The sequence below is a fragment of the Triturus cristatus genome, chromosome 5_2, assembly GCF_964204655.1.
Source record: "Triturus cristatus chromosome 5_2, aTriCri1.1, whole genome shotgun sequence".
Classification (NCBI taxonomy): domain Eukaryota; kingdom Metazoa; phylum Chordata; class Amphibia; order Caudata; family Salamandridae; genus Triturus; species Triturus cristatus.
This window is the reverse complement of record NC_140588.1, coordinates 1,041,113,761-1,041,127,282: the sequence shown is the minus strand read 5'-3', so window position 1 is coordinate 1,041,127,282 and position 13,522 is coordinate 1,041,113,761. Positions and strand designations below refer to the sequence as shown.

The 13,522-nt window shown below is 46.2% G+C and overlaps 1 protein-coding gene across 3 annotated transcripts in view; it reads left to right on the top strand.

The window, feature by feature from the left end:
* OPHN1 (oligophrenin 1) overlaps positions 1-13,522 on the top strand; it is a 656,285-nt gene that overhangs the window by 514,752 nt on the left and 128,011 nt on the right. For all 3 annotated transcript variants that reach the window (XM_085608318.1, XM_085608317.1, XM_085608319.1), the window contains 2 exons: positions 5,820-5,878; positions 7,341-7,446. In XM_085608318.1, the coding sequence (XP_085464444.1) occupies positions 5,820-5,878; positions 7,341-7,446 (165 nt within the window). The remainder of the gene's footprint in view (positions 1-5,819; positions 5,879-7,340; positions 7,447-13,522) is intronic.

Sequence of the window (13,522 nt, the reverse complement as noted above, 5' to 3'; positions counted from 1 at the left end):
AAGATGGTTGTAAATAATTGAAGCATTTTGACCTCATCTGTATTCCTCACCAAAAAAGCAATGCCACCTTTTTCGCTAACCTCATCTTTATTCATCACCAATAAGCTTTACCACCTCAATCGCATTCCTTACCAAGGTTGTTAATATTAGCTCATTCACAAAGAAGTAGGAACTTTACTCTGATACCTATATTTTTCTTGTGACTTTTTTAAAATTCTCAAACAATTCAAGGTTGCTGCTGGTAAATTGCAACCATCACAGTTCCCTGGGGTAATTACACGCATAATAACTTTCAACAATGTACATGTGCCACTCCCGTGCGCTGACGTCAGTTCCTTTCTTTCCACGCCTCCAGACATGAATCCGGAGCTCACAATCTTGACTCTCTGAGACATTTACCCGATCCTGCAGCTGGTTCCGCCACAACCTGAGTTTCCGGTGCCGTCGGCCTCACCTCAACAGATTGAAAAGTTCCACACAGCTATTCTCCAACTCAAGTCAGTCACAACACCTCCAGCTGTGAGTCTGTCCTCACCTTTGGTGCCGCAGTCCATATCAGGGAAAATTCTTGGAATTTCAACTCTGGAACCAAATCCATTGATGCCGGATGAGGAGGTACCTATAGTCCTGTCTGACTCCAAGTGGGCGCCGGTCCGATCTTGACTGAAGTTGCACCAGATGACAATTGAGAGGCTGCTCCCTCCATTTGGTCTGCCATCTCCACAAAGGAGACAGCACACCCTACACTCTTTTTTCAGCACTGACTCAGACAATGATTACAATACAGGTGATGAGTTTGCCTCGCCCTACTAAGATGATAATTGGTTTGATGGCTTGCACGAGACCAGTGGTCTCGATACCTCCCAGTCAAATGCCTTCTCACCTCCCTGGGCCAGCCATATAAGAATCTTTCTAAACCATGGTACTATGTACAACGACCGAATCCTTGACCTCTAACTTGGACCTTGGGGGTCGAAACTAACAGAGGTTCTCCAGCTGGGGCAGACTTCTTCTAAGCCACTTTTAGCATTCAAGGAGGGACTAATGGATACCTTATTGGTAGCCTGGGCCAAACCTTGCTCCGCCCTCCAGTCAACTGACAAAGTACAAGACAATCGGCCAGCCCCAAGTGATCCTGCATTCCTCTCTCAGTACTCTTCCCTGAAAGTTTTGTGGTGCGAGCGTCTATAACCCAGTCTAAACCCAACACCTTTCACACCACTCCACCCGATAGGAATTCTAAACACATGGAAACATTTGGGAAGGAAGCTTTTTCTTCTACCAGACTGGCTCCCCGCTCAGCAAACTCCAGCTGCCTTCTGGGATACTTCTTCCACACCCTTTGGGACTCTGTGGTGCAAGTCCTCACTGTTGTCCCCGAAGATTTCCGACATGCTCCTGTCCAGACTACCCAAGGCAGTTGTGATACAGCCAAGTTCACGATTCACTGAAGCTTGGACACTACTGATTCCCTCTCACAAACTATTGGCTGCAACCCACTAAGTTCTCAGGCGATGTCCAGTACTTCCTTATGGACATTCTCTTCATTGGGACTCGCCTATTTGGGGTGAAGGCGGATTCTGCTTTGGATTCTGTTAAAGAGAACCTATCCGCCCCATGTAGCACACCACCCTAACCACTCCTTTCTGGGGTCTTTTAGATGTACCCCGTACTGCCAGCCTGTCCAGCCTCTAGAAGGAAACCAGCAGTTTCATGGTGAGGCTGTGGTGTCTACCGCTTCCGCAGCCAAAATCAACAGGCTGCTCAGTCCACAGCGGTTCATTCTATGTTCCCATGAGGCACAGGGTCAGACTGATTTGCATATGGCCATGTCTGAACTGGGGTGGCAGAGTGGGCTAAAGAACGGTGATGGATCAAACCCAGATCTGTTGACTGGGTGTGAGTGTTTGATTGGTTCTGATACTCCGTCCATCACCACCCCCTTTTGTACCGCTTTGTTCGCCATAAGTTGGCAGGGTATGCTCAGACGTGAGTCCCTTGCTCACTTTGCCACTGGATTCAAGCAAGCCTGGCTGAAGACGGCTGAAATGCCAGAAACCGGTCCTAGGAAGCTTGTTTCCGGTCCAGGGAAGGCATGGCTTGGCAGTTCAGGCTGGACTGTTCCCATGAGGCACAGGGTCAGACTGATTTGCATATGGCCATGTCTGAACTGGGGTGGCAGAGTGGGCTAAAGAACGGTGATGGATCAAACCCAGATCTGTTGACTGGGTGTGAGTGTTTGATTGGTTCTGATACTCCGTCCATCACCACCCCCTTTTGTACCGCTTTGTTCGCCATAAGTTGGCAGGGTATGCTCAGACGTGAGTCCCTTGCTCACTTTGCCACTGGATTCAAGCAAGCCTGGCTGAAGACGGCTGAAATGCCAGAAACCGGTCCTAGGAAGCTTGTTTCCGGTCCAGGGAAGGCATGGCTTGGCAGTTCAGGCTGGACTGTTCCCATGAGGCACAGGGTCAGACTGATTTGCATATGGCCATGTCTGAACTGGGGTGGCAGAGTGGGCTAAAGAACGGTGATGGATCAAACCCAGATCTGTTGACTGGGTGTGAGTGTTTGATTGGTTCTGATACTCCGTCCATCACCACCCCCTTTTGTACCGCTTTGAGTACCAGAAGTAGGACATGGTTGGTATTCCCACTACTTTCTGGTACCCAAGAAGGAGGAGGCCTTCATCCTATTTTAGACCTGTGCCCTCTCAATTCCTTATTCCAGAACGAGGAATTCAGAATGTCCAACCAGGCTCATGTCTATCTGGCCTCAACCCAGGGGTTTGGATGGTGGCATTGGACATACAGGATGCATATTTCCATATATGCGTCATATATACATCCTGCCAGCCCATCCACGCTACCTGCAGTTCGTACTGGTACAGGAGCATATTCATTTGACTGTGCTCCCTTTGGTCTCACCAGCACTCCTCGGGTGTTAATGAAAGTGATGGTGGTGGTAGCAGCACACCTTCGGAGGTCAGGGGTGCCAGTCCTTCCCTACCTCGATGACTGGCTGGGAAGGCGGGTTTACCCCATGCAGTTGTCAACCACCTCCAGACTACGACAAACCTCCTGTCATCTTTGCAGTTTAGTATAAATGTGTCAAAGTCACTCCTGACTCCTTCTCAGATGCTCCCCTTCATTTGGACTATTCTCGACAGGGTTCAGTTTCATGGCTTACCCCCGGGAAAGAGAGTCCAGGACATTCAGGTTATGATCCTTAGGAATGGTTGACTCTGAGGCTGCTGGGATTGATGGCCTCCTGCACAGTACACCAGGGGGGATATGCAAGCTCTGCAGTGGGACTTGAAGTCTCAGTTGGCCCAGCATCAAGGGGACCTCTCTGATTACATCTAGATCTTGTAAGAGACTGCAAACAACCTGCAGTGGTGGTTACTGGACGACTGATGACTCAACGGCAGACCTCCTCTAATTCCCTCACCCAAAACTGACAGTGGTGACCAATGCATCGCTTCTGGGTTGGGGCAACCACCTGGGAAAGTTGAAGGTCAGAGGCTTCTGCCCTCCAGCAGAGACTTGGTTCTGAGGGCTATCTGCTTGATGTTGTAAGGATTCCTTCCATCCATCAGAGAGAGCATGGTACCAGTGCTCATGGACACCACCCCGCCATGTAATACGGCAACAAACAGGGCAGGATAGGGTTGAGAACCATGTACAGGAGACCCTGCACCTCTGAAAATGGCGGAACCACCAAATGATTTTCATAGTGGTCAACCACCTGGCAGGACCGTTGAATGCCAGGGCTGACAAGCTCAGCCGTCATCGCCTAGTGGATCACGAGTGGCAGTTACACCCGGAGGTGGTGCAAGGGCACTTTGGTGTATGGGTATGGGTGGCTCTATCTGTTCTCCACTGCGATACCACTCCTGCCTTGAGTTCTCGAGAAGATCAGGAAGTTATCCTAGAGCCTCCGAATTGGAAATGGAGAGTATGGTATCCAGAACTCCTGGGCTTGAGCATCTGTCCTATTATGCTACCCCTCTTGTAGGATGTGCTATGGCAGCAGCAGATCCGGGTTTTGCACCCGAGTTTTAGTAATCTTGACCTTCATCCTAGAGATTGAGCAGCGGCAACTGAACATCTTCGGCCTTCCTCTGGAGGTGGTGGACATCATCTTGGCAGCCAGGCGTCCCTCAACTAAAACTGTCAACGCCTTTTGTTGGGACAAATTTGTAGCTTGGTTAAGCACTCTCCAGATAGACCCCCTCCTGTCAAAGTTATCCGATGTTCTGTTATTTGTTTTGGCATTTGCCCGGCAAGGTTTTCTCTGGGTAATGTTGAAGAGTACATTTTGGCCATTTTGGCTTTTCTGTTGTTGCTGGATTAGCCTTCATTGATTAAGCTTCCAGTTGTGAAGCATTTTTTAAAAGAGTTGCAACATCTGTTTTCTCGCTCCCCTTTGTCATGCCACAGTGGAACCTTAATTTGGTATTTACTTTGTGATGTGTATCCCTTCAGCCACTTCACCGCTGTCCCTTACAGCTTGTCACCCTCAAAACAGTGTTCCTCGTCTCCGTAACATCAGTGCTGTGAAGTGCATGATTGAGCTTAAAGCTCTTTGTGTCATCCTGCCGTACATCACATTCTTCCCAGATAAACTGGTTTTGCAGACACAACCCTCCTTCTTGCCTAAAGTTGTGATGCCGGTCAGACCATCACCTGGCCAGCGTTTTATGCTCTGCCTCCCCCCGCTAAGGAGGAGGAGAGACTCCATCGCTTGAACCCCAAAAGAGCACTAAGCTTTTACATAGATGTACCAAAGAACACTGGGTTGAAGATCAATTATTGGAGGGCTTTCTTGAGAGAAAGAAAGCACGGCTGTGCACAAGAGAACCATCTCGAGCTGGATTATGCTCTGCATTAGTATCTGTTACACATTGGCTGAAAAGCAGCCTCTGGAAGGACTACATGGTCATTCTGCCAGGGCCAAGGCTGCTGTCACTTCATTGGCCCATGGAGTCCCTCTCCTGGACATTTGCCAGGTGGCTACATGGGCGACTTTCTATAGGTACGCAAAGCACTGTTGTATGGACAGTCTGGTGTGCCGAGAGGGGCATTTTGTCTGCTCGGTCCTGCAGGACTTTCTGGTTTTAGGACCACCTCCAAATAGGTACTGGTTTGGATTCAATTCTGAAGGTTAGGTGAGGCTAGAATCTCCATCAGAAGAACAAGCTACTTACCTTCAGAAATGCTTTTTCTGGTAGAGACTGTCTAGCTGCAGATTCCTCACCAACCCCCGCTTCCCCATCCGCACCATTCTGTGGTTGGCCCGTTCACTTTAATAAGATCCACAGTCTAGGAATTTGCACACAGGTCATACCAGTCTGCTTTTGGGGCTCTGTGTCTGGGGGTATAGAGAGTGTCGAAAGCAACTGACGTCAGCGCGCGGGAGTGGCACCTATTCTAGGCTCTGCATGCCATCCGCGTGCAGAATGGTGTCAGTGTGGGGTCGCACGGTGCCCCCTACTGGTGCGCAGACGTACTGCAGAAAGTTTTCCATATTCACTCATTCTCTCGGGGAATATTAAAAAGGTGAAGAATCTTTCTACCAGAAAGATTGTTACTATAGGTAAGTAACTTTTTCAACTAGTAAGTGTACTTAAAGTAGAAATACTTTTTATGACCATGGGAACTCGAGGCGACATACTTGTCTCATCTGTTGTCAGGAGTATAACATCTAGATATTAATGAAACTTGACCAGAACATAATAATGCCTAATTTTCACTTGATTTGATAGGGTGTATTCCTGTCTATAAAGAGATGACATCTCTATTTTCTTTCCTTTTCAGGAACCTTTCTGAACCCATCATGACTTATAAGCATCATCGAGAACTTGTCTCAGCTGCTAGTAAGTCTTGTGTTTAATTATTTTTTAAAACATAAGAATGTTCCAAAGGACAAAATCTATTGTTGAGTAATTTAGGGATGGGGAGTGAATGAAAGTTTTGGCACCATGTTGCTGCCACACATGACAAGCCGGTCGTTTGGTAACACAGGTAAACTAAGTGGTTGGCAAGAATCTCCGGGCTAGTGTTGAATTTTAGTGTCAGTACCACGTCACAGACACTAAAAACTTGTTTAAGTACTGTTCTTCCACTGTCAATGTGGTAACTCATGCTTAACAGTGCTTCGAACCAGGTCTTGTGTTATTTTTATGCTGGGATTAGGTAGTTATGGAAATGAATCTATCAAGAAAACATGAATCACGCATTGTTAATGGCAAAAAGTGATATTAGCATTTGTGGTTTTGGTTCCAATATTTAATTATTTTTAAAAAACAGCATAGCAACTAAATATTTTAGGTATTACCCTTCAGAAAAAAAGGAAATGATTTGAAAAAAAAGTTAAGGTGTGGGTTGTTACTATGGGTTGGGTAAGGAGTAGTTAAGCATGTTACCAGGTAGGATTATTGATGGAATTATGGTCAGTGTAGGATATTTAAGAGGGATAGTTAATGTTAGGGTCCGGGTCCAGGTTAGTGTTAGCGTTAGGTTTAAGTTATTTTACAAGAGATGGGGCTTGGCATAGTGTTAGGGTTAGGATTAGTGTTAGATTTCAGATAACTGCTAGGTTTAGAGATGCAGTTAGGAATAGCGTTAGGGTCAGGGTTAGAATTAGTGTTAGTGTTAAGTTTAAGCAAGTGTTAGGTTCAGAGATGCGTTTAGAGATAGCTTTAGGGTTAGAATTAGTGTTAAAGGAAGTGTTAGGTTTAGGGATGCGATTTGGGATGGCACTAGGGTTCGATTTAGCGTTGGGGTCAGGGTTAGGATTATATCAGTGTTAGCTTTAAGGTTAGTGTTATGTTCAGGGATGCAGTTAGCGATAGCATTAGGGTTAGATTTAGTGTTGGGATCATGTTTAGGGTTAGTGTTAACGTTAGGTTTAAAGTAACTACTAGGTTTCTGGATAGTATTAGGGTTCGCGATAGGGTAAGGGATAGGATTAGTGTTACTTTGGGTGAAGACAAATGAAAATCCCTTTTTCCAAAAGTGAATTCATTATGACCAGTTTGTATTAGCAGGGCATGTAATGTCAAGCAAAACGTGTACTGGTCTTCAAGGAGGTTTCTCAATGACTATTTCTTAACTTCTGTATTTGACATAATGACATAGTGCCATGTCTGGCACAGTCACTGATGCTGTGATGGGAGTCTCCTTTGGCATCAGCACCAGTCCTCATACCACGTAGTGCTATGAAGTATTGATTGTCTAATGCTGCCCGACTCCAGCACACCTTCGTTAGCCACTCATCAGGGAAGGTTTTTGTAATAGCCACAGTTCTGAGAGTTCTCCTTTGCTTTTACTTCTTAGAATCGGAGAACCTGGATTACCGTCTTGGAGCCATCCATTCTCTGGTTTATAAAATACCTGAAAAGAATCGAGAAATGCTCGAGCTTCTTTTACGACACCTAGTCAGGTAAGCTTTCTATTCACGTCTGACATTTAATATTTGGGATGCCAGTGAAAATTGGAAAGGGAATGACTACAGGTAACAGAATATTGTCTTATCACTCTAATTTTTTCATATTCATTATGAGGACTGCAGGCATTCTGTCAAGTGAAATTTACAAAATATTCCACCCATCACCTTCTTGTATTCCTCATTGCAATGTCCTAGGTGTGGCAGACATGCCCAAACTTTGGACCCATGCTATCTGTGCCATGGGACTGAAGCAGCCCCCACTGACTAGGCCCAAATAGGTTGAAACCGGTCTTTAGGTGTTTGTGTTCCAGTTCACGGGGGAGCTGACCTGGCATTTTGGGCTGGGCTGGTCATATTGGAGCAGAGTGATCTGAATATGACTGGTTACTGTCTAGAGTGGCATGGTGGGCCACAAACAACGGCCTGGAATGTGGCCAGAGTAATTACCAGTGGATGGCTGACATTAACGTAAGCCTTCCAACCATCACTTGTTTGTTTACCGCAGTGTTTATAGGGACCGCAATACAACTTTCAATAAATCTCATATTTATAAGACACACCATCGGTTCAGGCATATGGGATACATGGACAATGATAGTTAGGAATGTTGTTTACAACTATAGGTATCAGTTGCAACTCCTTTATTGGTACCTGCAGCCCTTCGGCTTAAAATTCTTTATCCCTTCTCTTTAAACCCTTTACAAAAGCCTCACATTTCACACTTTCGGATGAATATTTCTAACTGCAGATTCCTCACCTTGTGAATACCACCAGACTGGATGCAAAGACTTTTCTCAGCATTACTCTCGCACACCTGCAGGTAGCATCCTGCAGCTCTGTATTGGCTCCATGTCACCCTGAATTGATATTGAGCCACATGTAAGCACCACCCCTGCGTTATGATGTCAGTTCCTTTCTTTTCATGCCTTCAGATGCTGATCTGTAGCTCGTTTCCAAAGATTTTTTAGGTTTCTGATGAAATTGTTTTGCTTAAAATTATTATAAAGTGTGCAAGTGGGCATGTCTTCACTGAGAACTGCAGGGTATACGCCTTGTAGGACCAGTTACAAACAGTTTTCTGACACAGATTCCAAAAGGTATGCCTCTGGTGCCTAGAATCATCATACAACTCCCACCCTCGCAATGACTGTGCCCGGATGAACCCCAAGGAGATCTGGAACGTGAAAGCCGAACTGTATGTCGCCGAATACCGACGTTAGACGTGTAAGTCCCAGTTGAAGTCATGGGTGCAGACCCGCTCCTGCTCTTGATGCCAGTAACATGGCAGATCCTCTGCCCATTCGAAGTCCTCAGGACAGTAAAAAAAGACAGAAGTGGGAGCAGGATTCCTCTGTCCCACCACTCTCATCCAAAGAAGTCATGCAGACACCAAGATGCCTCTTGATCTTGGTCTCCTAGTGATGAACCAGTTCCTCAACCGATGCACTCCAAGTTTCCGGATCCGTCTGCAACGGTAAATCAGATATAGGCTTTCAAAGAAGCCATGCTGCACATATTTTGTACCCTTCTGGCTTCCTCTGGCTCACCTTTAGGTCCCACGGATGCGAGGAGGCCTCTTATCGGATTACCATTGGCAAATCTGTTCTCCACACCATCTGTGCCTCTGGGTCTCACTGTGGGGTCAGCCTTGACTCCGGGGCAGACACACAACCTGACTTCAGTCCAGCACCAAGGCTCCTGACGGCTCCTGCCATGTCAATGCTTGTCCCAACACCATCAGTGCTGGAGATGAACCTGATTATTTTGTCTGAAGCCAAAACAAAACCAGCTTGACCTGTTCATACTCTGACCAAAGCCAGCATAACCTTGGCGATGAGAATGGAGATGTTGCCCAATATTATGATGATGTTAATCTGTACTTGGATTTGCTGGGGCCCAATGAAATGGACATTTCCCCTGATACTCATTTGAGTTCTCTCTCCTTCCCCTGACCCATCAACGGAGGGATCAGCTTCTTTTGCAGTGAGCACCCGGCGTGCAGCTGAAGGTTTTGGCCTGAAGCTGCCATCCATTGAGGTCAAAACTAGGGTGCTAATGGAAGTTCTGTAGCCTGTACAGGCATTTAGGGAACTGCTTCTTCCTTTTTAATGAAGCTCTCTCTTACACATCAATGGGCACCTTGGTCAAAACTTGCTCTTGTCTGCCGGTAAATACGCCAGTGGCTAGACGCCACGGACCTGCTACAAGAGACCGTGTATTCCTGTTTTCAACATCCCACACCTGAAAGCTGGATTGTCCAGGTCTCTACAAGAAGGTTGACCCCAAACTCATTTCTTACAACTCCCCCTTTCAAGGAATTCAAACATGTGGAACCATTCTGAAAATAGATGTTTTCTTCTGCCAGTCTCGCCCTTCGTTTTGTTAATAGCAGCTTCCATTTAGGAACATACTTGCATGCTTGGTAGGATATGGTCAGCAAGGTCTTGGTAACTGTTTCTCTTTGATTAATTGTTTTCCAATGTAGCTCAGATCATCTAGGATGGCCAAGATACAGCGAAGTACATTATTAACTCAAGGCTGAATGTTACTGACTGCTTAGGCATGGCAGCATGACCAGCATGGTGCTAAGACACTACCCGTGGATGAGAGCCATGGGTTTTTGGGTGCCCTTCAAGCATCATTAAGGATATGCCATTTGATGGCACCCGTCTCTTCGGAGAGAAGACTGACTTGGCACGGGAACACTTCAAAGAAAGCAGGGCCATAGCATGCTCCCTAGGCACCAGTGCAGCACTATCCCCAGCAAAGATGCCTCTTCTGAAGCTTCCAATGGGGTTTTTGTGCAAAGACAATATCAAGGCTCTCCACCCCATCAATAAACCCCCAGTCCTTTTTTAGTGGCCAAGCAGAGGCAATTTACTGCCCAGTCCCCTGCCTTTCCTGCGTCAGCTCCCAAGCAACTTTAATTTGGCCTCAATTGTACATGGCCACCCTGTAGGAGGCAGGATATGTTATTACCTTTAAGGGTGGCAGAGCATCCCATCTGATAGGTGTGTCCTCTAAATCATTCAACAGGGTTGCTCCCTGGCCATCCCTCTCTGACCCGCCGCAAGTTCCACCTACACTAGTGTGGCTTTGGGGGTCCATTTGACCATTCTGCAGCAGGAAAACCAGACCCTTTTGGACAAAGGGCCCATAGAGAGGGTTCTGGCTTCGGAAATGAGGACTGAATGATATTCTCATTATTTCCTGGTGCTGTAGAAGGAGGGAAGCCTTTGTCCTATTCTAGACCTTTGCCCTTTGAACCTTTTCCTAAAAAAGGACAAAGTCAGGATGCTCTTGCTGGCCCAGGTTCTGTCTTCCCTGGATACAGGAGACTAAATGGTAGCACTGGATCCGCAGGACACATATTCCCATACTCCCAACCTGAGGTTCCACAGTTTGGACCTGTGGTTTAAAGAGGACCAAAAGCATTCTCAGTTTCCCCAGCTCCCCCGTGGCCTCACAAGTAATCCTCAGCAACTGATTGTTTAAGGCAGGCTCACCACAGTCATTCGTAGACCATCTGCAAGTGACTGGCAGCCCCCTAATATCTTTGGGTCACACCTGATACTTCACAGAGGCTCCTGTTCATCAGAGCCTTTCTGGATACAGTGCAGTTTCGAGCCTTACTTCCAAATTCTTGGCTTCTTACATCCTGATTGTTGAGTACGCCAGATGGCTCATGCGGGCTCTGTAGTGGAATCTCAAGTCTCAGTGGGCTCAGCACCAAGGAAACCTGCCAGATTCCATCTAGGGTTTAAAGGGAAACTGCATAAGACGTGCAGTGGGGATGCTTGACCACAAATGGATCGGCAGCAGGCCCCTTTCCCTACTCTACTGACAGTGGTGGTGGCTGCATCACCGTTAAGTTGGGGAGGTCATCTGGGAGAGGTGACCAAAGGACCTGTCTCCACATCAATGTACTGGGGTTGTGGGCCATTCGATTGCCATTGAAGTCCTTCCTTGCGACCATCACAGTGGGAGGCTGGTTCAAGTCCTCATGGACAAGAACACCACCCCCATGTGATATTACAACAAGCAGGGACGGTTGGAGTCTGTGCCAGGAGGCTCTGTGCCTCTGGACCTGGCAAAGTATCACGGCTTTTACCTGGTCGTGAACCACCTGTCTAGATCCTTAAATGCCAGGGTGGATGAACTCTGCCGCCGACGCCTAGCAGATCACAAATGACAGCGACTCCCAGAGGTGTTGCAGGGATGGTCCAGGTTTGTGGGGGACCCTGCCTCGATCTTTTTACCACTGCCAAGAATGTGCAGATCCAACAGTTTGCGTGCTGGAGTTCCCGAGAAGGCTCTCTATCAGAGACACATTCTGCCTACAAAACAGCTCGGGAGTAATGTATCCCTTCCCAACTCTACCTCTCCTGTGCCGAGTTCTGAAGAAGATCAGGAACAAACAGGCCCAAGTCATCCTAGTGGCTCTGGATTGGGCGAGGAGAGTTGTACCCGGAACCTCTGGGCAAGAACCTCTTCTTCGGATAAGACTGCTCATTTAGGAGGATGGAAGGATCCTCTGTAGGAACAGCAGGGCAGATTCCTGCATCCATGCCTGTGCAATCTGCAGCTCCATGGGTGGGGATTGAGTGGTGATATTTGACTGCTTTTGACCTCCCTCCCGAAGTCATGGATGTCATTCTACAGCCAGGCATTGATCTCCATAATCTGTTGACGCCAGACTCTGGGATAAGTTTGTTGCCTGGTGTGATTCCCACCATACAGACCCATTTTAAGAAAAGTTGTTGGATGTTCTGCTCGTTGTGCTGTCTTCAGCCCAGTAAGGACATGCCTTGGCACTGGTAAAGGTAATTTGTCGCTACTTTTGGGCCTTTTTGCTTTACCAAACCAACAATCTATATATAACCCATTCCAAAAGTTGTGGTGCAGTGTAATTTTCCCAAAAGAGTATTGTATTGTCTGAACCATGTGTTCTGGTATTCTAAAGGCAAACCCCTAGGGACAGTTTTTACTGAGATCTCGATCAGCACCCAACAAGGTCAGTTAATCTGGTTTAAGCGTGTGACCGGAATTCATGTAATGTTGGACAATTTATAAACAAACACGATGTTCCCTATGACTCAACTTGGGTCACTTATTAGGGACAATACAGTGTTACTCAGGGGACCCAAGATTTAAGCTTTTGTATATTGTAATCTAAAAATGAAAATTAAGAATTAGAGTTAATGCTTTACAGTGCCACTTTTCAGAACAGCGTGGATCTTCTTCGTAGATCTGTGGCAACGACCCATTCTTGTAGTTGTAATCCTGCCTCTAGCCACTTAGCCTGTATTTCTAAAATAGTTGTTCTTTTTATGCTCCTCTTGTTCTGCCAAGAGAACGGAATAGTGATGTGATATCTAGCCTTTTCTACGAATCTTTACTAGTTTGGCTTGGCTTCTTAAATGTTCTTTTTTTTAAAAGGTTCCATGTTATGTTATGTTATGTTATGTTAATAGTATTTATAAGGCGCACAGCTGCCCCAGCCAAGGGGCGTCCCGGCGCCTGATCAGGTACCACAACACAACAAATCATGGGGCCAATTGAAGTTGTTTTATCTTGGCAGATAGCCCAAGGATGTTGCTAAGTCATTTTTCTCGATATCAGGGCGTGGTATCAACGGAATAGGGGACAAGAAGACTTTTGCTTCCTCTACTTTTTCTTTCATCCTTATGACTCTGGATAGTTCTGGATTCAAATTATTGTAACATTTCTTAGCTATCGAACAGGGAACTGTCTGAAAGAAGAAATAGGACCTGTAGAAGGATTGTTATTTTTCATGGTTGATTCTCCCTATATCGATTAAGGGAATTGTATGTCATATTTTAAATTGATTTCTTAGCTTGGCAAGTAAATGGCCATTTGTCACTACTATGGCTTACTTGTATAGCAAGATATCTTATTGAATTTGAATTTATTATAGTTTTTTTTTTCACGTGGAAGGATTTCAGTGCTAACTTTGAAAATCATGGTTTCTGATTTTGTGTGATTGATTTTATAACCAAATATATCTGAGAAAATTTCAACTTATAGTTTGATTTTTGTGTACCTGGGC